The following is a 22,788-nucleotide window of genomic DNA, read 5'->3' as shown; positions in this document are numbered from 1 at the left end:
TCTAAGGCCACACTTAAAGTTAGAAAACACATTAGTAAATTTCAAATTTTGTCTAGGATTGTTGTCAAGGATCAAATCTTACATAGGTTAATTTCTTATGCTCTGCCTTTATGTAATTGCTAATGAACTATAACTTATGAATTTGTGTTTTTACATACATTTAGATGAAGGAATTTTCTTCAATCCTTAGAAAATATAGGAGGGAGAGTTCATAATATTAACGTTAGGACAGCGTAACATGGACCTTTCTTTTAATCTGTAATTCTAGGACGACATAGACAGCCTAAACCCAGTTCTCAGGGACAACCCGCAACTTCAGGAAGAAGTGAAAGTCTGGGTAAAGGAACAAAAGGTTCAGGAGATTTTTATGCAAGGTAACTATTTTGAAGTTCTGCATTAAATTTTTTTGGAACTGGGCAGTTTTTCATGTTTGGTTTTGGTTGTTCAATTACATGCAATATAAATAGAAGACCCAGTTTAATATTTTGAGTTCTGTCCAGTCGAGGGAAAATAGCAAAATCATAATTTCAGTAGAAAGCTCATAACTTCACCAGCTTACTAGCTCATCTGAGTTAAATGACTGGCATGAAATTATAACCACACAGGTGTTTTGTTGATAGGAAAATTTCCATATTACAGAATAAAGTTAGGTGTGTCCTTCCTGGAGAAGGAAGCATTGTTTGAGTAAAGGATTGCCCAAAGCCACAAATGATTTCCTTTGAAGAATGCTGTTAGTATCTGATAAAAGTGGCCTATTTCAGTTCACCTTCCTCAGCAATGACCATCATACTAGTTTTAGTTTTGTTTCTTTTTTTAGTAAGTTATAAATTTGTCTATAACATGTGACTTTCAAACCAGTGGGGTTTTATAATTCTTAGTGATTTCTTTTTCTATTTGTAAAATCATATAAGCTTTTTGTGACATTGAATTGAAACTAGGACAGTATGGCATGAAGTATTGATATTTTGTTGAATGGTTTTAAAAAGGAATTTTGTTTTTAAATACCCATATTTATCTCAACCCTCAACTTCCATGTCATTTAACTTCAGTTATAATAGAGATCATCTCTAAGGTGTGGCTACTCTGCTTTGTATGGGTACTTATAGAGCAGATCATCTATGTATTAAATTCTTCTTAGGCTAAATATTCTTTAAAACTTACTATAGAGAATATGAAAAAATGCATAGAAATAGTATATTTCAGCAAACTTCCATGTGCCTATCTTCCAGCCCTAACAGCTATAAAACCTTGGTTGGTCCTGCCCCATCCACGCTCCTGTTTCCTTCCATCAAATTCAGTCATCGCCGAATTTTTTAAACAAAGCCAGCATACCATTATTATGCCCCCCCCCCCAAAATTAATAGTTCTTTAATATTAAATACTGGATACTCAAGTTCAAATTTTCACTTATTTTGTAAATGTCTCAAATGACTTTTAACAGGTTTGATTGATTTTTATTATTTTATTTATTTATATATTTTAGATCAGGGGATCCAAAAAATGTCCACAATTTAATGGGTTGATGTGTCCCATCTCTTTTCCTCTTTTCCTTGCAATTTATTGAAGATGCCAGGCTAATATATTTTAGCAACTTTTGTTTTCTTACCCTATTTATAGAGGAGAAAAATTGAGGCAGTATAGTCCCTGTTCAACCTAAGCAGAATTATTTGAGGCTGACTCTAAATTGTGTTTTGTGGTAGGAATAAGACAGTTAAAAATTGAAAATTGTGCTAATAGAAATTGAAAATTGATCATACTTATTCTGTAAGCTGTTGCTATATTACATTCTTAGAGTCTTATTCTTCCACAGTTAGAAAAGACTAGAGTTTGTATAATCGATTATCATGGCTCCGAATATATTTAATTTATAGGTCAAGTGGAACATTTTCTATACATTTGTTAATTGACTTATATTTCAGGCCAACATTAGCATAGTTTTGTCTTGAAACTGGCAAATAAATATTAAACCATTAATTGGTATGTTAAATGGCTTATAACTGTATGCCCAGGAATTAAAAATCAATTCATTCCTAGATCTCTCACCTAAATGTTTTATTTGACCTGTCAACTTCATATTCTTAATTTTTATAAGAGGCAAAATAATGAGAATTAAAGAAGATTAAGCACTTACACATTTTGAAAGCGTTTGTAAATTGTCCATGTATAATGCTGTCATCAAGGTGTATCAGTTTCCATCCGATCCCTCACAGTTCTTGTTAAACTTTTAAATATTTGATACCATTTTAGTACCTGAATTGAAGAAATTTTTATCTCCCATTATTCTCTTCTGTGGACTGACTTTTGTTTTAATAGGTAAATGTGAATATATGCAGATATATATTATTATTATTTAATCCTTCCCTTTAAAAAGTGAGTTTAATCTAAAAGTACACCATAGTTCTTTATTTAGAATGCCTTTTAGTGCCATATTTATAATTCACTTAATAATCTCTGTATGTTGCAAGACTTTGGCAGCTTTTTCTAGCTGTCAACAGAAGAATTAAAATTTGTAGTTGTTATGTAGAGTTTTGGCAACTAGAAAACTCAAGATAATGGAATCCCAAATTACCTTTTCATTTCAGCCACATAGTCCTGTACCCCACACCTATTAAGTAGCTTTGTAGCCTTATGACTTTCTAGATGACTATAACTTTACATTTTATATTGTCCTTTTATTAACTCATGATGCCAGAAATAGTCTTTCTGACTTAAAGTATTTTATTTCCATTGAGTTAGAACATATATGTGTAGTAGAGTGTGTGTAATGATAACTTCACAGTGATCTGGCGCTAAGGTATATGTAGTCACTTCTAATACATTTTTTAAAAACCAATATTTGAAAATGATATTACTCATCTATCACAAAGCTCCTGTTTCTCCTAAAAGGTATTCTTCAATGAAAATGTCTCCATTTAAGATACCCCTATTTCTTGTGTGTGTGTGTTTTTTTAAGGTCCTTATTCCTTAAATGGATACAGAGTGAGAGTATATAGACAAGACTCTGCCACCCAGTGGTTTACTGGCATAATTACTCATCATGATCTCTTCACTCGCACCATGATCGTTATGAATGATCAGGTAACTAGTCCAACTAATAATACTTTTGAAGAGAGATACTTACAATTCAGATAGTCCATGCCTCCCAAAAAATGGTTCAATAAGTTTGCAGTAAATAATTTTCATCTCTTAAGTTTTTTCTGTAGTAATATACTTCTAATAAGTTTAAGTGTATCTGATGTCTATTAGAGGTCACTTTAGGTCACAGTGAGATAGTAATACCAAATTTATTTCAACACTGATCAAATAAGTCTCTGAAATAGAAGCATCAAACTCTTTTGAGTATTCTTTTTTTTTAATCCTTTCATCAGCTAATATTTTCTTTCTTAAAATCTGTTTTTCTATCTCCAGTAATAAATGTATTTCCCAAATGATTGCTTTTCACTAATGAAAACTAATGCACACCATTGTAGTTCTTTTCAAGTCAAGTTTCATAGTTGGTATGCTCCCTTAAGTATTAAGGATATAAATTTCATATGAAGTTTTTAAAATTTTTTTATCTTATTATTTTTTTAATGTTTATTTTTAAGAGAGAGAGAGACAGTGTGAGCGGGAGATGGGCAGAGAGAGAGGGAGACATAGAAACAGAAGCAGGTTCCAGGCTCTGAGCTGTCAGCACGGAGCCTGACGCGGGGCTCAAACCCACGGACCGCGAGATCATGACCTGAGCCAAAGTCGGACGCTTAACCGACTGAGCCACCCAGGCACCCCTCATATGAAGTTTTAAAGAACAGTCTGAAAGTCTTGATTTCAAATCTTTCAAAGCTGTAGCTAAAAAAAAAAAAAATATTTACACCTTGCTACCTGAGTGGATTGTGGAGGGTTTCTGAATAATTGAGTACCCCTTTAGAAACAGTTCAAATGCTTTGCTTAAAATTTTAGCCAAATTGCTGAATAAATTATATTGGCTAATTGTATTTATTTGTTTTTCCTAAAATGGTGGCAAACTTTCATTTCTTAATGGAACATAGAATTGCCTTTAGTTTTTAAAATAGTTACTTGTTTAACATGTCTTTTTAAAAAATTATTACCATTTGTATTCATTTACACAATTTTTGTCATTTTCTTCTTAAGTTCTACTTTCCTAGTTTTATTTTATAGCTGCTTTTTGGAAATTCCTTTTTTTTTTTTTCATTAAAATATTTATTTTAATGTTTATTTATTTTTGAGAGAGAGAGCGTGCAAGCAGGGGAGGGGCAGAGAGAAGGGGAGACACAGAATCTGAAACAGGCTCTAGGCTCCTAGCTGTCCGCGCAGAGCCCAATGTGAGGCTCAAACTCAGACTGAGATCATGACCTGAGCTGAAGTCAGACGCTTAACCAATTGAGCCACTCAGGTACCCCTTAACTTTTAAATTTTTTCAAAGTTTATTTATTTATTTTGAGAGCAACAGAGGGAGTGGGGGAGGGGTAGAGAAAGAGGGAGACAGAGAAATTCTAAGCAGGCTCCGTGCTGACAGCACAGAGCCCAGTGCAGGGCTTGAACCCATAAAACCATGAGATGGTGACCTGAGATGAAACCAAGAGGCAGATGCCCAACCAACTGAGCTATCCAGGCGCCCCTAGAAATTCCTATTTTTAAAATACATTTTATGACTTGGCATTATACTCCTAATTGATTCTTAGCCTTGCTTTTTTTAAGATATACTTGCAATAAATATATTTGCTTTTAAATTTTTGGTTAGCAGAAGAAACAGTAGGTTTCAGAATGTTAAACAAGCTAATATTATGTTTGATGACTAAAACTGATTTATTGCAAGTCTGACAGTATCTTATGAATTAAGTATCCCAAACTGATTTTTAAACATTTTCTACTCAGTAGTTATACCTAATATTATATCGACTAGCTGATTGGATTTAATTTTTGTTCTTGTTTTGTGTTGTGGATTAGGTACTAGAACCACAGAATGTCGATCCTTCTATGGTTCAAATGACCTTTCTAGATGATGTTGTTCACTCTTTGTTAAAAGGTGAAAATATTGGCATCACATCACGGCGAAGGTCTCGCGCCAGTCAAAATAGCAACGCTGTTCACGTATGTATGTTGTTAATGATGTATTATTATATACATATTTTTCCTTAGATTACTTAGGATCAGGTAATAAATAATCATTGTTCAATCGGTTATTTTTAGGGTCATTATACACGTGCCCAAGCAAATAGTCCCAGACCAGCAATGAACTCCCAAGCTGCTGTACCAAAACAGAATACACACCAGCAACAGCAACAAAGAAATATTCGTCCAAGTAAGAGGAAGGGCTCAGATAGCAGTATACCAGATGAAGAGAAGATGAAGGAGGAAAAGTATGAGTATATAGCACGAGGAGGTAGGACTCAATTTTTTTAAGGGAATGAGAACAAATAAAACAGAAATACACTTAAAAGGTACTTATTTAATATTTTAGTTATGCAAAATAAAACTGTTCCTTTTTTTTATCTTACAGAAAATGCTAAAGGGAAAAACAAACAGTTGATGAATAAAAGAAGGAAACCTGAGGAAGATGAAAAGAAACTAAATATGAAAAGACTACGAACCGACAATGTTTCAGACTTTTCTGAGAGCAGTGACTCAGAAAATTCAAATAAGAGAATAATAAATAATTCCTCAGAGCAGAAGCCAGAGAATGAGTTGAAAAATAAAAACACTTCAAAGGTAAATGGAGAAGAAGGAAAATCCCAGAATAATGAGAAGGTAGGAGAAGAGACACTAATAATAGACAGCCAGCCTCCCTGGGATCAAATACAGGAAGATAAAAAACATGAAGAAGCAGAGAAGCAGAAGTCTGTTGACACTCAGCTTCAAGACAAAATGATTATTCGTTCATCAGAGCAGGCCACACTTTCTGATCATAATCCTAACGATTTACTTCTTCAAGAATGCAATATGGAAAAAACACATACAGTGGAATCATTACCAAAGGAGAAATTTGTGTCCAGACCACCCACACCAAAATGTGTTATTGATATTACGAATGACACTAATTCAGAAAAGGTGGCTCAGGAAACCTCCAGTACCTTTGGCCTTCAGACACTTCAGAAAATGGATCCTAATGTTAGTGATTCAAAACATTCTATTGCAAATGCAAAATACTTGGAAACAGCAAAACAAGATTCCGACCAGAGCTGGGTCAGTGATGTAGTTAAAGTAGATTTAACCCAATCAAATGTTAGGAGTGCTTCCTCAGGAAATGATCACCTGAATATGGAAAAAGAGAAAAACCAGTATGTCTCTTATATGTCTTCTCTGAGTGCAGTTTCTGTCACAGAAGATAAGCTGCATAAGCGAAGCCCACCCCCAGAGACAGTAAAATCTAAACTTAATACTTCAGTAGATATTCACAAGACAAAATCAAATCCCTCACCTGAAGTTCTTAAACCTAAAATTACCCATTCTCCTGATTCTGTAAAGTCTAAGGCCAATTATGTGAACAGCCAAGCTGCTGGTGAGAGAAGACTGGCAAACAAGATAGAGCATGAGTTATCAAGATGCAATTTTCATTCAGTTCCTACTCGAGGCAGTACCTTAGAAGCTACAAAGAGCCCTCTTATCATTGATAAAAATGAGCATTTCACAGTTTACAGAGATCCTGCACTTGTTGGGTCAGAAACAGGAACTAATCACATTTCACCTTTCTTAAACCAGCATCCCTTTCCTCTTCATTCTTCATCCCACAGAACCTGTTTAAATCCAGGTACCCATCACCCTGCCTTAACTCCTGCACCTCACTTACTTGCGGGATCATCTAGTCAAACTCCAATACCTACCATTAACACTCACCCTCTGACTAGTGGTCCACACCATTCTGTTCATCACCCTCATTTACTTCCTACTGTGTTACCTGGAGTGCCTGCTGCCTCCTTACTTGGTGGCCACCCACGACTAGAGACTGCTCACGCCAGCAGCTTGAGCCACTTAGCATTAGCACACCAGCAACAGCAACAGTTATTACAGCATCAGTCCCCTCATCTTCTTGGACAAGCCCATCCTTCTGCTTCATATAATCAGCTTGGACTTTATCCAATTATTTGGCAATATCCAAATGGAACACATGCATACTCAGGACTTGGTCTACCTTCTTCTAAGTGGGTTCACCCAGAAAATGCAGTTAATGCTGAATCTTCTTTAAGGAGGGTAAGTTACATTGTGGTTTGGCACACATCAATATATGTGTATTAATCAACATGTATACAAGTGCGTTTCCAATATCCCATTAATTTTTTGTCTTATTATAAAATATGTTAGAATCTTTCAAGCACTAATTTTTCCAATCATAGTGAAACTTTTGATACTTAGTAACTTTGGAACCATGGAAGCTGATATCTCAGAAAAGCCTACATACTTTTAAAAGCCAATTTAGGGGCGCCTGGGTGGCGCAGTCGGTTAAGCGTCCGACTTCAGCCAGGTCACGATCTCGCGGTCCGTGAGTTCGAGCCCCGCGTCAGGCTCTGGGCTGATGGCTCAGAGCCTGGAGCCTGTTTCCGATTCTGTGTCTCCCTCTCTCTCTGCCCCTCCCCCGTTCATGCTCTGTCTCTCTCTGTCCCAAAAATAAATTAAAAATGTTGAAAAAAAAAAAAATTAAAAGCCAATTTAAAGAAGTAAAACTTTTAGATTGGTTCTGACATATCTATTATGAAGAATGAATGTCTTGATAACTTATTATGGTACATATCTATAATTATGCTCAGCTAAATTACAAGTACAATTTGTGGATTAAAACTTATGTAAAGTTATATGTAAAAAAAAAAAAATATATATATATATATATATAAATTATATATAAATTGGATATATATCTTAAATTATTCTCAAGACAAATTTTTATGTTTCCCAGCTAGATATAATATTGATGGTATGTTACAGGCTGTGACTCTGAGGCTCTTATTCTCTCTCAGAAGGGTGCCTAAGTTGGAGACTTCTGATATTTGGGAGTAAAGTTGGGACTGAAGTCCTGCCAACATCAAATATGAGGAGTTTTGCTGAAGGTGGTGGTATAGAGAGCTCCTATTCCCTCATGGGCTAATGTGGTTTCTCTAGCCACATTTATTTTCATGCTAAGAAGTGATTGTTGAGGGCATTACCATCCACAGTATCAAAAAGAATGAGAATGGGTGTCTTAAACTCCACCAGACAACTTAGTCCTTGTCCTTGGTGCAGCTCAAGTTGCTCTTCAACTGTCTCCCCAGAATTTTTCTAAAACTTGATTGATGGATTGATTGATTAAAATCAATTAACATTAAATTTACCATCCTAATCATTTTTAAGCGTACAGTTCAATAGTGTTAACTTTATTCACATTGTTGTGCAACAGATCTCTAGAACATTTTCATCTTGCAAAACTGAAACTTTATACCCGTTAAACACTAATTCCCTTTCCTCTTCCCCCTATTCTTTGGCCAACCACCTTTCTACTTTGTTTCTATGATTCTGACTGCTTTAGATACTCCAATTGATGCAGTCATACAGTATTTGTCCTCTTGTGGCTTCTTTCATGTAGCATATCTTTGAAGTTCATCCATGTTGTAGCATGTAACATGATTTTCTTTTTTTTTAAGCTGTGTAATATTCCATTATATGTATATTCCACATTTTCTCTATGCATTTGTCAGTGGACTTATGGGTAACTTCTACCCCTTGACTATAATGGATAGTGCTGCAATGAACTTCTGTATTTTTGACATCTTTCACAAGTTAGGCAAGAGGGGGTGATGATTTGGAAGGTAATGCTAGTGAGCTTCTCACTTAGGGATAATACTGCTTATGTAGAGCCTTGGTAATAAATGCAAGGGTGGTGTTCCTCATGCCAAGTCTGTCAGAGGAATTGTTATATTCTGGGTAGCAGTGGTGACATAGATTATGGTAGTAAGTCCTTCCTTGATTCCTAAGTTGTGATTGTTTACCTTGTTGGTAAAGGGACATCAGCTAGCAGTTAGAGTTCTGACAGTTTTAAAGGATATTTCTTGTGGTTTAATCCCATAATAAATAATCAACTCCTTTGGACTCCATTTCTGTGTGAGTTTTGGTCTTCTTTAATGAAGTCACTAGTGAACTCCACAATTTATTCTGCACCAACATCCCCACATTTGATGTTGGCAGGATCTCATTTCTAGAAGAATTTTGATTATGTTGATCTGATCCATAAGCTTCCCATTTCCATTCTTGATGGTGCTATTGAACTTGTGGCAGGTAGAATCTTACTGGAATGTATAAATTAAGTAGTTGAAGTCAATGAAGAGTCACTAATTACTACAGTATCCTCTTTACCGTTATTGAAAGCAGGCCTGGTGACCCTAGTGCCTAATGCACCCACATTTTACTCTGACCGTTCACTCTCATGTGTCACAAATGTAGATGCAGCTGATACTGGACAAAGACAGACTAGAACACATGGGAACTGAGAGCTGGCAAATCATTTTGAGTCTTCCATAATTTCCCAACCCTGAAAAATCAGTCTAAGTAACTGTTAGAAGTGGCTTGGGTAGTATTTTTCTCTCAGTTGTGTCAATCTAGCCTCCGTATATATATATAAGGGCATAAAATGTCTTCTTAACTGGTCACAAACTTGTTAAACTAAAAACAAGCATATCACATTTTCATTTGTTATGTAAAGTTATAAAGCAGTGAATTTAAGTAACATTTTGAACAAAAATGAAGATCTCTTAATCCTAATATTGTGAGTAGCAGTGAAGAAACAACTAGGAAATAATTTTTGTTGATATTTTATAGTCAAAAATTTAACATTGCCATAAGTGATTGTAGCTTAAAATTTCTGGATAGTGTAAAACTGAGGCCTTTTAAACATATCTGCATGATCTTTATGCATATGTGCATGTGTGTCTAATGTGTATATATGTATTTTTTCTGTTATGTGAGGTTTATGCTTTATAATGTATATTTTTAATCCAAATAATTTTACAGCAGCATGTTTTTGTTATGATATCATACTGCTTTTGCATTATCACTTTGAGATGTAAAATATACTCTCTTTGTTAAAACCAAAGGGGATTTTCCCAATATCTCAGTGAAGTATAACTCCACAAAGTATGTTCTGGAATAATGTCAGTGTGTATGTGTGTATGAATGTCAGTATAGAACGAATCCTTACACATGTAATTAGAGAGTTTTAAGTATCAACATAGAGATCAGTATCACCAAATATTCAGTATGAGAAAGGCAGCATATTGATATATAAAAGATTAATTTTGTTGTACTTCCACACTTCCAAGTTTAATGGTCCAACAGTGCTTATAGCTTGTAGTGGAAACAAAGTACAAGTGGCTTTCAAAATGTAATATTCTGCCAGTTCTAAGTAAATTGATGCATTGAAAAAGTTTGTTATTTTTGACAACAGAAATTGGCAAATGAACTTGATATTCTATTTCTGGTGACATGTACTTCAGTAATAACAAATTCTGTTTTTTGTATTAGCAGTATATATTTTTATGGTATTAGAATGTTAGGAAATCTGATGAACTAGGTTCTGTACATTTAGAAGTTAAAAGACAATGCTTTCAAGATCTGCATTCAATATAAAAAAAATAACAAATGTTTGGAAATTACTATGATGATACTGATTGATTTTCCTACATCACATGGAAAAATCCATATAATTATGTTATTTATTTGTCTGAATAGTTCTTGTAAGATATATTTAGAAAAGGTCATTTATGCTTCATAAATATACATAAAAGTCCTGCTGTGATAACTGTGTTTAGCTTTTTCTAGTAATTGAAGTCTGATATATATATATATACATATATACATACATATATATATATATATGTATATATGTATATGTATATATGTATATGTATATATTTTTTTTTAAATAGAATTCTCCCAGTCCCTGGTTACATCAGCCCACCCCTGTGACCTCAGCAGATGGTGTTGGATTACTTAGTCACATTCCTGTCAGACCTTCCAGTGCAGAGCCTCATCGGTCTCTTAAAATTACAGCACATTCCAGTCCACCATTGACAAAAAGTTTAATAGATCACCATAAAGAGTAAGTTCACCAATGCTTAAAACTTACGAGTACCTCGTCTTTCATAGTTTTTCTTAATTTGATTTCTAAACAGATAATTTTAAGTTAAGAAACATCTTAAAACTAGGCTTTGAGTAAGTACTATTGTTTCCATTTTGATATACTTTCTAATGTACTCTGTATTATTAAAGTACATGCAAAGTCATGTTTTCCTTTCATAATATTATGCAGAAGCTATCTTCATATCATACCAGAAAAAGTTGTTACAGAAACCTTTATGTGTATTTTCTTTACAGAGAACTGGAGAGGAAAGCTTTCATTGAACCATTACGTTCTGTTGCATCCACATCAGCAAAAAATGACCTAGATCTGAATAGGTCACAGACTGGAAAAGATGGTCTATTGCATAGACATTTTGTGGATCCTGTATTGAATCAATTACAGAGACAACCCCAGGAGACTGGAGAGAGATTACACAAATATAAGGAGGAACACCGTCGAATCCTTCAAGAAAGTATTGATGTTGCTCCCTTTACAACTAAAATCAAGGGGCTTGAGGGTGAGAGAGATAGTTATTCCAGAGTAGCATTGTCATCTTCTAGCCCTAAAAGCCATGTCATTGTCAAACAAGACAAGGATGTAGAATGTTCAGTATCCGATCTTTATAAAATGAAGCACTCAGTGCCTCAGAGTTTGCCCCAAAGTAACTATTTCACTACATTGTCTAATAGTGTGGTCAATGAACCACCAAGGTCCTATCCATCCAAAGAGGTTTCACATATTTACACTGAAAAACAGAGTAATACCCTTGCTGCAACAGCTAATCCTCAAACTCTGACTTCATTTATATCATCTCTTTCAAAGCCTCCACCCTTAATTAAACACCAACCAGAAAGTGAAGGTTTAGTAGGCAAGATACCAGAACATCTTCCCCATCAAATTGCTTCTCACTCGGTAACAACCTTCAGAAATGATTGTAGGAGTCCTACCCATTTGACAGTTTCTTCTACAAATGCACTCCGGAGCATGCCTGCTTTACATAGAGCACCAGTATTTCACCCACCAATCCATCACAGCCTGGAAAGAAAGGAAAGCAACTATAGTAGTCTTTCCCCTCCAACTTTAACCCCAGTGATGCCTGTAAATGCTGGTGGGAAAGTTCAAGAATCACAAAAGCCTCCAACTCTAATTCCAGAGCCGAAAGACTCTCAGGCCAATTTTAAGAGTTCTTCTGAACAGAGTTTGTCAGAAATGTGGAAATCTAATAATAACCTCAGCAAAGAGAAAGCTGAATGGCATGTGGAGAAAAGCAGTGGAAAGTCACAGGCTGCTATGGCATCTGTCATTGTTCGTCCACCATCTAGTACAAAACTTGAGAGTGTGCCAGCAATGCAGTTAGCTTCCAAAGATCGAGTTAGTGAAAGATCTTCAACTGGGGCAAATCAAACAGATTGTCTCAAACCAGCAGAAGCTGGGGAGACTGGAAGAATCATTCTGCCAAGTGTGAATTCAGACAGTGCTCACATAAAATCTGAAAAAGATGTCCAGGCTGTCTCACAGGGCAGTGTTCCCAGTTCAGTCATGTCTGCCATAAATACAGTGTGTAATACCAAAACGGATGTATTCACATCTGCTGCCACTACCACCAGTGTTTCCAGCTGGGGGGGTTCAGAAATAATTTACTCTTTATCGAATACCATTTTGGCCTCTAAATCCTTAGAATGTACCTCTTCAAAAAGTGTCAGTCATTCAGTGGCTCAGATACAAGAATGCAGGGTCAGCACCACAGCTCCAGTTACACCAGCCAGTAGTAAGACAGGAAGTGCTGTTCAGCCCAGCTCTGGGTTCTCAGGCACAACTGATTTTATCCATTTAAAAAAGCACAAGGCAGCATTGGCTGCAGCTCAGTACAAAAGTAGTAATGTCAGCGAGACTGAGCCTAATGCTGTGAAAAATCAGACATCTTCAGCCTCCCTTCTCTCGGATAGCACTGTAGCCTGTAGTACAATAAACAAAGCAAACTCTGTAGGAAATGGGCAAGCATCCCAGACAAGTCAACCTAACTACCATACTAAACTGAAAAAGGCCTGGCTTACTAGACACTCAGAGGAAGATAAAAATACTAATAAAATGGAAAATTCAGGGAATTCTGTATCAGAAATTATCAAGCCATGTTCTGTCAATTTAATAGCCTCTACATCCAATGACATACAAAATAGTGTAGATAGTAAGATGATAGTTGATAAATACATAAAAGATGATAAAGTCACTAGGAGAAAAGCCAAAAGAACTTACGAATCTGGCTCTGAAAGTGGAGACTCAGATGAAAGTGAAAGCAAGTCAGAGCAAAGGACTAAGAGGCAACCTAAGCCAACTTACAAAAAGAAGCAAAATGACTTGCAGAAGAGAAAAGGTGAAATAGAAGAAGATTTAAAACCCAATGGGGTTCTCAGCAGGAGTGCCAAAGAAAAAAGTAAATTGAAATTGCAGAGCAACAGTAATAGTGGTAAGTTAATTACTTTTTTATCTCAGGCAAAATGGGCTGCATGTTCTTGCAATAATGGTGTAGGTTCTGTCAAGATGAGTGAGCACAGGGGCATCTTTTGACTTTTATTTGTCTGCCCTAGCATAATGTATGTGCTCGTAGACCTCATTTCTGCATTTCCCAAGTACCCTATAAAAGAAAATGAGAGAAGACCTATCTCTCCATTTTTAAAAGACTTGTAGAAATATGTTCTACCTAGCACTCTGACGAAAACCGATTTAGTAGTTACTCAGAATTTTGACCATTTCTAAGTACTGTCAAGTGGATTCCTAAAATTAGCTATTTACCTTTAACATGATGTGGTTGTGAAAAAAATCCTAGTCACATGTACTTCCTTTAAGTCACATTTTTAGAAGAATACTACTTCAATTAGTGTGGATACGCCCTGTATCCCTTCTCTCATCTGGTAACAAAATTGAAAGCTTTTTGAAATTACCTTCTATTTAACTAATATTGCCACTCATTCAAAAAGTTCTTTATTTTGGGTAAAAGTTAAATAAAAGGGGATTCTGGTTTTGTGTGCTCATTTCTACATTCAAGAAAAATTTCTGTAAGTAAAAGTTTCAAAACTGATTGTATTTCATTTGTGGCCTTAGCAAGGCAAAATAAGTGTAATGTTCACTCCAAAGTGTTTCTGTAGGTTTTTAACTCTAGAAGTAGTTTTTCTCAGTTTGCTTATTTCTTTTTAGGTATGTTGCACAATGCAGAAAGCACTTAATAGTTTCACTATATCCATGTATTCATCCACATACAATATATGAAATATCTGACAGTGTGGACATTCAAGAAGTACTTTGGATGCTTGAAGGCTTGTATTTGGGCCTTTTCACTGAATGAGGTTTTTTCACATGCCTGTGTGGAAACCAGAGGCAAAGTGAAGGACAGAAAAACAGGAGGATGGAATCATAGAAAAGGACAGTCAGAAAGTGAAAGAACGAAGCTCTACTAGAGACAGAAAGGCTGACAGACTGAAATGCAAATATAGTCAGAAGAAAGAGAGGGAGATTGACATCGGAGGATACAATATACATGCCATTTATTTGAGTATTGGATTGTGTACTGTGTTGCCTTTTCTTTTCTCATTTCTCATGTGTTTTGCTTCCCCAGTGAATTCTTAAGGAGGCATAGTGTGGTCAATAATTGTTTCTTTTCTGTTTCACGTGACATTTCCTTTGGTGTTGGGTATACAGATAGATACTTGAGTTAAATTTACAGAAAACAGAGATACGAATCTTCCAACTTTTAACACTTAGAAAACTCTTGTGAAGTTAAGTTTATAAAATTAACTCTTAAGTACATATTCTAGTTCATGTTGACAGTGAATGTACAGGTTCCCAAGTAAGAGTTCAATGACAGACTGGAATCAGCATCCCACCCCCTTCCAAGTTGTGCTGCTTAGTCAAATCTCTTCTCCTTAGTAACTAACATTTAGCCTCAGAGAGGGTATTCTAAGCCCCATCTATTGTCAAGTCCAAAATAATATTGACTGTTCATTGCCATCTGTTAATTATGGGCAGAGTTGTTCTGCCTTTGTTCTGGCTGTCTAGAAAAGTTCTCTAAATTGGGAGTTCATAAATCTAACTTCCATATTTGAGTGGATCATCTGCCTCATGAATTAAATATGACCTTTATCTAATGGTTATTGGGGTTGTCATCAGTCATAGTCAAAAAGAGTGAGTTAAGTCAGTACTTAGAGAGTGTAATGTGATTACATACACTGTTACACATGTGTAGATAGGTACAAGAGATTTTATCTCTTGCTTTGGAATGTCTTTGTATCTGCTGCCTTTCCATACTGCTAATTAAAAGTTGGTTGTTTTTCTGTGACTAATTTCTTATATAGTTTTATGAACTGAAATTACCCATCAAATTTAAATATGTCCAAAGTCCTATGATACACAAAACCAGACTATATAATCAGAATTAATTGCTATATCTCAAAAAAAAAATTTTTTTAAGTGATGGACTATCAAAGATTAAAGGTTAGCATGTATTTGTTTCCTATTTTCTTCCTCCATAGTTTTCTGTTGGCTAGAGCAGCTGATTGAGTATTTGCTAATAAATTGAGAACTAAGGATGAAAATGTTCTTATGGCATAAAAGAATACTAGGTATTTTTTGTTGATTTAAATGTGTTATTCTCAAAGTTTAGATTTTAGATATTGGCAATAAATTAGATGTATAGATTTGAAAGATAAAGTTATTTTATTATGTGAATACTTTTATAATAAAATTCATAAAAGGAGTCCGCTACCATTGTGTGTCGCCTAGTTTAGAAACAAAAATCACAATATCACAAACTGTCTCTATGACCTGGGACTTTGTGTCTTTGTAATTCATCCATTCATTTAAATTAAAAATAGCTTCAGATTGTCTATTTTGTGTCACAGAATTGAAATTTGCTTTGAAATGTCCAGTTCTATAAATACTGTTTAAATTGTTCATAGTGGTATGGTTATCCATACTCTGAACTGTTCCATTACCTGTAATGTAAAAGCATATTGGTTAATAGTTGTTTTCTAGTCAAAATAGAAATACATTGAATTTAGTTTATTCTAAGTGTAACAGTAAAAAAAAAAAGTAAATAAATGATTGGAATCACGTGTGCCAAGTAAAAATCTATGAGCAGTGTACTATTCTTGTTCATTCTGACTTCTAAAAGCTCTGAATTTTTTATACTGTCCATAGGGGAAATCTGCTTTATGTGCAGTGGAGGAGATAGCAAACTCTTCATACGAGCCTTATGGAAACATTTTTATTCCATAAGTGGTGTGTGCATATAATATGTCTTTCTTTAGTGGATTAAGCCACATGGCTTGTCCTAAGTTAGAGACAGAAGAGGGGAGAGCAGGTAGTTTAAAGAACCGGGCAACAATCCTAGAAGTGCTTAATAACTGGAAGCAGATTTTAAATGAGCCATCCCGAAGCTTAAACTCTGTACTTCCTATGTTAAGATGTGCTATCTTGCTGTCATTGTACTCCTCACACTGTCAACAGGTAAGTAATAGTGGGAGCTCAAGGCCAGAGATCTGCTACATATTTCTGCAAGAATTAGATCGTCTCCGGAGAATAGTTGTACTGCCTCTTTTCCACACATCAGAGTGATTAGAAAGCACAGGGTAGGAAATATCTTTGAACATGACAGAAATAGCAAACTATGTAAATCTCATACCTGACATACAGATGTAAGTACACTTTTAAGAGTCTGATATTTGGGAGCACCTGGGTGGCTCAGTTAAGTGTCCGACTTCGGTTCAGGTCATGATCTCACGGTTTGTGAGTTCGAGCCCTGTGTCACGCTCTGTGCTCAGAGCTCAGAGCCTGGAGCCCACTTTGGATTCTGTGTCTCCCTTTCTCTGCTCTTCCCCAGCTCATGCTCTGTCTCTCTCTCTCTCCTTCAAAAATAAACATTCAAAAAAAAATTTTTTTTAAAAAGGAGTCTGATATTTGCTTGTCCCAACATAGGTTGTTTTAAAAAGAATATGCTTTAAATTTTTTAATAGGCAAAGTTTAATTTATGTATAATATTTTGAGTTCTGCTCTGTAGATGACAGATTATCTACTTGATACTTGAGCCAGTGTTACAACAATTAAGTTGAAGTTAGTAAACATGATGGTGCAGTGATGTAGAGCATAGTAAATAATTTCTTCAAATGTTAATCATTTGAGGTTTTTTTTTTTTTCCTTTAGATTTCCCTGATGCCTTTTCTACCATCAAAAAAGACCATCAAGTTAATACTGGCTTTTTTCTTTATTTTCTTCATCCCTTTTATTTTCTAAAAGATACTGCTTCCATCAGTATATTGAATCAAATGGAGGACATCATAATGAGGGAGAGATACTAAGAGACAGCTTATTAGCCCCTCTTCTCTCAAATAATGGTTATATAAAATTACCTCTTATCTTTAATGGACCACACTTACCTTGGAGAATCATATTAAATATTTCAAAACAATATAAGTATGTTGGAATTAGTCTGTAGTTTCTGAAAGCACTAACTTTTGGTCTTTCAGATTCTTCCTGAAATATCTTGATCTTGAAATAACTTTCTCCTACATATACCAAATCCCTGTGTAGAAGGGCTATATTTTTAGCTATAGATTCACATAGAAATGAATGATTCCTGTGTTTGCTATTGTACAAATATAAATATTTAATACATAAAAATTTCAATCAGCTGGAAGATTTACTCAGCTCTGCATTTCCAGTATACTGACATAAGAATTCATTTGATTAATAGAATAGTAAGTAAATAGAAATGCTGCTGTGGACTTTTAGTTATTAATGAGGACCTAGAAGTATAATGTCTGCTTCTTTTTTACAGTCTTAATATGTTGTGACAGTTGTATACTTGTCTTGAACTTTATCTCAAGGAGTGTACTTTTTTAAAAAGTTGTAATCTTGCTAATAATTTCCTACTGGTTTTACAGCTGGCATCCCTCGTTCGGTATTAAAAGATTGGCGTAAAGTCAAGAAGCTGAAGCAAACTGGGGAATCCTTTTTACAGGATGACTCCTGCTGTGAGATAGGGCCTAATTTGCAAAAGTGCCGAGAATGTAGACTTATTCGGAGTAAAAAAGGAGAAGAACCAACCCACTCCCCGGTGTTTTGTAGATTTTACTACTTTAGACGGTGAGTAGAAATATGTAATTGGGGAAAATATGTCTATAGGATATTGGAAATTATACTGCCATTCTGAGGGTCTCTTTTAGAGGTGGGAGTGAGTCTTTTGAGTTTGTTTCTGAAACATCAGAAGAGAGTATTAAACTTTTTTGTGATAAATTTAATAATATCTAACCATGTGACTAAATTCATATTCTCTTGTTACTTGTGGTCATATGGCCTTTCTCTTCTGAGATCTTTATTTTTCCTTAATGAGAAAATAGTATTTTCTAGAAAATGATAGGAAGCAGCAATTTGTTTGGTTTAAGGAATTTTTAAATGGTTATATACTTTGACCATTTATATTAGTTAGCAATCACAAATCGTCTATAAATCTAGGTAAACAATCTAGGTATCAAACCAAAGTCATTCCATTACATGGACTACCCACATGTTTTGTTAAACATGTAGCTATAAAAATATGAGTTATAAAATTAGAAAAAGGGTTTGTCAGTACCATATCATACTACCATATCACTTTTCACAGGTAGAATCAGTCATCCCTGAGATTCAGCTCTTTCTCTTGCTTCCTATATGACTTTATTAACTATAGTAGGATTATATAGCTCATCCTATCTCATATGCATAATGCTAATTATAGTGGTACCTACTTCAAAAGAGATTTCATGATTAAATGAGATAAAGTACAAAAGGTCCTTAGTCGTACCAAGCACATATGAATGTGTATGAATATAAGCTGCAAATATTTTCCTAATCATCAACTTCCTAAGAAGTTAAGAAACACTTTGTTCTGGCAAATACACCTCTGCTGGTGGCCCAGTGGAGACCCCAAGAACATGTATTGTTAGGAACAGAACCAAGTTCTATTTCTTACTTTTACTTCATGGTTTTTCCAGCCAACAATCCCCAAAGGACCGACAACAATCCCCAAAGGATCAACAACTTTAAAGAATAGTTGTAGAAAGTAGGGCACATGGAATTGCAGTAAAAAAGAAAAAGAAAACAGAAGGAAAGTAGATTTGAAGGAAAGAAATTTTCAGGTAGAGATAATAACACAAAGCTGAAATAAGATAATAGATTATAACAAAGGGAGAAATCTGGTTCAAAAAAGGATGATGGATTATAATGAAGGGAAAATTTGGTTTAAAAAAAAAAGGTTTAGGTAATAAAAGAATGAGAAAAGGGCCTGGGAAAAGGAATGTTGTTGGTGTTGTCCATTTGAAAAATAGAGAATGAGTTGTAATGAATTTCTGATATCCCCCAGTTGAGAGTAAATAGAGTAAGTACTATGATACTGAAAAATAACTACCAACCCGGAAGAAAATGGCAATTTTGCTTTCCATTTACCCTAAACTTTTCTGAATTGAGTAGTTAAGTAAATTGGATGGCAAGCTGAGAGGAACTAAGTATACTTAGTTGGGTTCCTAATAAACTTTTGAGAGTTTCATCCTTTCCTCTAAATCATAAATAAATAAAGTGTCATTTTAATTAATGAAAACTATGTATGTATATACTTGGTATTTTTTAAATCCTCCCAGTGAAAGTCTTAAGGTGATTTAGGGCATTTTCAGTATTAGAGGTTCTTGATTTAGATTATGTATAAAGTAAAAGTATTGCTCTAGGCAACATTTGGCCAACATTTTAACTCTTGTCCTCATCAAACACTCAGACACAATTTTAATTTGACTGAAATAAATAGTTAAGTATAACTGATAGGAAAAATCTTATTTCTTGAAATAACCTAAAATTGGTGCTGCTTATCATTGCCATTTGTGTAACATTATGGGAGTCATTTAAGTTTGTTAAATTTAATTAATAATGAAAAGTGTGTGTGTATATGAAGGACTACCCTATTTTGTTTTTTTTTAACAAATGTAATTTACATGTTTATAATACAAAAAATGTAAATTAATTATAAATTTACAACTTTATAAAACTGGACTGGTGTCTTGGGGTGCCTGGGTGACTCAATCTGTGCTGACAGCTCAGAGCCTGCTTGGGATCCTCTCTCTGCCTCTCCTGTACTCGCACTCTCTTTCTCAAAATAAATAAGTAAACATTAAAAAAAAAACTGGACTGGTGTCTAATCCTTTTATGTTTTAATATTTCAGATTGTCATTTAGTAAAAATGGAGTGGTTAGAATAGATGGTTTCTCTTCTCCTGACCAATATGACGATGAAGCTATGAGCTTATGGACACATGAAAATTATGAAGATGATGAACTAGACGTAGAAACTTCAAAATACATCTTGGATATAATAGGTGATAAGTTCTGTCAGTTAGTAACATCTGAAAAAACAGCTTTGTCCTGGGTGAAAAAGGATGGTAAGGAAGTTAAATACTTAGAATATACAACTGTACAAATTTGATTTTAAGAATTTCTCTTTGAAGTATATTTAATAGGAACAGTCCCTTATTTTATCTAGTGTTACTGACATTTTAATTTGATAACACTTTTTTTTATGTACAAAGGCACCTATGTGTACTTAAATCAACATCTTTTCCAACTGAATGTATTAACAATTCATGAAGTCACAATAGCACTATGCTGTTTCTGCCATTATGACATAAGTTAGCATGGTAAGGATACTTCAGACGTGGAATGGGGAAATTTCAGCATTTGCCAGCATAAGACACAGTCCATACCATTTATTTTTAATCTGCTGTGGTTCATCACAGGTTTTAGAATCAGATAGATTTATATTTGAATCTCAACTTTATTTCCTGCTTTTAACTGTATGACTGTAAGATGGGAGTAACTACCTCATAGCTTTGTTTAGAAAGTAATTATATTTACACATGTAAAGCACCTAATATATGAGTTACTCTAAATCTTCCGTTCTCCTAAATCAGTGGTTTGTCCCCCAAGGGATGTTTGGTAATGACTGGAGACATTTTTGGTTGCATGACTGAAAGGTCAGGAGTGGATGGTAGAGTACTAACATCTAATGTGTGGAGGTCATAGATGCTGCTGAACTTCCTACATTGCACAGAATAGTCCCTCATAACAGAGAATTATTCAGTCAAAAATCTTAAAAGTGCTAAGGTTGAGAAACTCCATTAGATGTAAGTCTTCTGAAGAGAATTACTGATTCAAGAAATCTGTTGATTTTTAGTTATATCCTTCAGAGTTCTTGGTTTGCCATAAAATTTTTGTGTTTGTGTATTTCAGCAAAAATTGTGTGGAAAGGAGCATACTTGCCTTTAAATTTTTATTTCTCTGTTTCAGCCAAAATCGCCTGGAAAAGAGCAGTGAGAGGAGTCCGGGAAATGTGTGATGCATGTGAAGCAACATTGTTTAACATTCATTGGGTCTGCCAGAAATGTGGATTTGTGGTCTGCTTAGATTGCTACAAGGCAAAGGAAAGGAAGAGTTCTAGAGGTTGGTTTATAACTTTCTGTAAATTGAAATTTTTATAATGTTCATTTTCTTTAGGATCATTCATCTGGAAATGATATGTGTGTGAGGTTCCCCCCCCCCAATAGATTAAAGAAGTTTGGTAAATTTATTAATGTCCAGATTTCCTAGAATAAAAACTACATCTGCATCTTTTTATCCTGATTAGTAGATCCACCCACTCCTTTCAGCAGGTAGTTTTTTAATGTAGCCCAATTTAGGATAGGCTTTGCTCCCTTCAGACTCCAGTGTGTAGGAGCCTGAAGCCTATTCTAAGACCTGTTAATTACACAGTCATGCACATAAGTCACAATTGAATATTTAACTCGTGTGAACTGATTTTTCTGAGTAATTGGTCCATAAAGTTCAGATCAAAATGTTCAAGAATATGCTTCCACTAGTATCAATTTGTCCCGTAGTTCTTAGAGAATGAAGAAGTCTTTATTATATTTAACAGTAGTCTTTGAAGCTATTATTTTAGATGAAATGTCACTAAAACAGTGTTCTACTTGTTGATACAGTTAAAGATAATATAAAATTTAAAAAGAAGTAACTAAATTCACGTTTTCTCATGATAAAAGTGTTTTTAGAAAAAGCTTATCCAAGGCAGTTTTAGAAGTAGCTACCTCATATTGGTAACCTGAAATTTTTAGTTATTTGTTTGGGATAAAGTCTTCATGAAATGAGAGGATTTGAATTGTGGAAGTATTAGAAGTAAAGTCATGTTTAGTGATAAAAAACTGTTTAATGTCTAAAAATGATATATGTCATTTTCATATCCAACAAACTCTTTCAGAATACTTAACTCGATAAACCATGATTTAGCTATCAGTATCTTTTCCACTGATAAAATTACTAGAGCCTTTTTCTTAGACACCCAGCACATAAACAAAAAGACCCCTAGAGTGGGGACACATTTCCAAACATCACAGCTGGGTGTTTCTGTGACATGCAAAAGATACATAAATATAAGTAAAATGTGAGGCTATAATAAGGAATGCAGTCTGGGCAGTTACCTATCTTCAAAACTATACAAATATATTTGGATATTTTTAGTTAAAAAATTAGCTCCACTGTTATAAAACTTCATCACATGCATTTTATATTCTTTTTTCCTGTTTCCATATTACTTTTATTTTCCCTTTGCCCAAGTAAAGAAATTAATTTATCATATTTTTCTATACT

At 34.6% G+C, this 22,788-nt stretch overlaps 1 protein-coding gene across 10 annotated transcripts in view; it reads left to right on the top strand.

Annotated features, from left to right (window-relative positions):
* JMJD1C (jumonji domain containing 1C) overlaps positions 1-22,788 on the top strand; it is a 318,019-nt gene that overhangs the window by 273,109 nt on the left and 22,122 nt on the right. For 4 of the 10 annotated variants that reach the window (XR_007460906.1, XM_049646138.1, XM_049646134.1 and 1 more), the window contains exons 4-14: positions 269-374; positions 2,248-2,313; positions 2,954-3,078; positions 4,948-5,091; positions 5,191-5,383; positions 5,501-7,188; positions 10,887-11,059; positions 11,335-13,544; positions 18,013-18,214; positions 20,317-20,531; positions 21,436-21,588. Coding sequence is in view for 9 of the 10 variants with exons in the window: in XM_049646134.1 (XP_049502091.1) it covers positions 269-374; positions 2,248-2,313; positions 2,954-3,078; positions 4,948-5,091; positions 5,191-5,383; positions 5,501-7,188; positions 10,887-11,059; positions 11,335-13,544; positions 18,013-18,214; positions 20,317-20,531; positions 21,436-21,588 (5,275 nt within the window). In the remaining variant the exon portion in view is untranslated. Of the gene's footprint in view, positions 1-268; positions 375-2,247; positions 2,314-2,953; positions 3,079-4,947; positions 5,096-5,190; positions 5,384-5,500; positions 7,189-10,886; positions 11,060-11,334; positions 13,545-18,012; positions 18,215-20,316; positions 20,532-21,435; positions 21,589-22,788 lie in introns of all 10 variants that reach the window. The other 6 variants (XM_049646137.1, XM_049646140.1, XM_049646142.1 and 3 more) reach the window with 3 other exon arrangements.

This window comes from Panthera uncia, chromosome D2 (assembly GCF_023721935.1).
Source record: "Panthera uncia isolate 11264 chromosome D2, Puncia_PCG_1.0, whole genome shotgun sequence".
Lineage (NCBI taxonomy): Eukaryota > Metazoa > Chordata > Mammalia > Carnivora > Felidae > Panthera > Panthera uncia.
The sequence above is the reverse complement of the archived record's forward strand: the minus strand, read 5'-3'. Positions and strand labels throughout refer to the sequence as shown.